This window comes from Octopus bimaculoides, chromosome 3, assembly GCF_001194135.2.
Source record: "Octopus bimaculoides isolate UCB-OBI-ISO-001 chromosome 3, ASM119413v2, whole genome shotgun sequence".
Taxonomy (NCBI): domain Eukaryota; kingdom Metazoa; phylum Mollusca; class Cephalopoda; order Octopoda; family Octopodidae; genus Octopus; species Octopus bimaculoides.
The window spans coordinates 134435636-134436898 of record NC_068983.1 but is presented as its reverse complement, the minus strand read 5'-3'; the positions used below and the strand labels follow the sequence as shown (position 1 = coordinate 134436898).

Sequence of the window (1263 nt, the reverse complement as noted above, 5' to 3'; positions counted from 1 at the left end):
AGAGAGAGAGAGAGAGAGAGAGAGAGAGAGAGAGAGAGAGAGAGAGAGATCATCCTCATCATTTAATGTCTGTTTTCCATGGGTTGGATGGTTTGGCAGATGCTGGTAAGGCCAGGAGCTGCACCAGGCTCCATTGTCTGTTTTGACATGGCTTCTACAGCTGGATACTCTTCCTACATCAACCACTTTACAGAGTGTACAGGGTGATTTTTATGTAGCACCAGCACCAGCATGATAATGTGTGAGATAAACTTGATATTTTATTGATGTTGCTGAACCAATGACAACTGAGTGAATGCAGCAATTCAAAGTAATTTCTAAAATGCTTGATGAAGTTGGTATGACTTCTCTATTGATTAAATAAACTGAGCTTGGGCCTTCTGAACATCTCAGTTGGATTTGAAGATGTCATTTGAAAACTGCATGAAGAAATAAAAATAGATGATAGAATAAACCAGTCTGAGAGGAAGATGATGCTGTTTAACCTTAGGTCAACCTTGATCAAGCAGAACTATGATCAAATGCATTTTGTGACCAGCCCATCAAATCAGTAGGCTGTGATTTAAAGAAAAATTGACTACTATTTTTAGGGTATTGAGAGAGCATGTAGATGTTCCCTCATTAACTGAAAGGCTATAAAAATTGGTAAATAAATAGTATATAAAAATTAACTGGAATAAATCATTAGAGTGGTAATGACAAAAAACACATTTCATTTTCATTTTTCAAATAGGTTGCAACAAGGTTGAAGGAAATAGAAAATGAATACTTCTTTGATTCCATATGCAACACGTTCATTTTCCAGGTGAGGAAGTAAAAGCCGCATCACTGGGTAAAAAGAATCAGTCTGAAATAAACAATATATATACATGTTTATAGATAAATAAAATATATAAATGTGTATGACTCTGTGTGTGTGTGTGTATATATATACATATATATATATACACACACACAAACACATATATATAATTATTGTCTTTGAGAGCAGTTGGTTTCATTTTTAGTATTCTTGTTTGTGAGAGAAGTCGAGTTTATTTCATATATTCTCATTTTAAAACTCATTTCTGGCTAATTATTGAGAGGACTTGGTGTTGCCTTGGCGGAAGTTTGCACTCTCTGAGTGCTCTTGCTATTACTATTATTATTATTAATAATAATAATAATAATAATAATAATAATAATAGTAGTTTCAAATTTTAGCATAAAGCCAGCAATTTCAGGGGAGGGGTAAGTCGATTACATCTGGTATTTATTTTATCA

General features: G+C 33.5%; 1 protein-coding gene across 3 annotated transcripts in view; it reads right to left on the bottom strand.

Moving 5' to 3' along the window:
• The window catches only part of LOC106870923 (DNA ligase 4), a 22283-nt gene extending 21442 nt beyond the window's left edge, over positions 1-841 (bottom strand). For 2 of the 3 annotated variants that reach the window (XR_008263730.1, XM_052966555.1), the window contains exon 1: positions 770-826. Coding sequence is in view for 2 of the 3 variants with exons in the window: in XM_052966555.1 (XP_052822515.1) it covers positions 770-826 (57 nt within the window). In the remaining variant the exon portion in view is untranslated. Of the gene's footprint in view, positions 1-769 lie in introns of all 3 variants that reach the window. The other variant, XM_014917158.2, reaches the window with a different exon arrangement.
• Positions 842-1263: the final 422 nt, after the last annotated feature.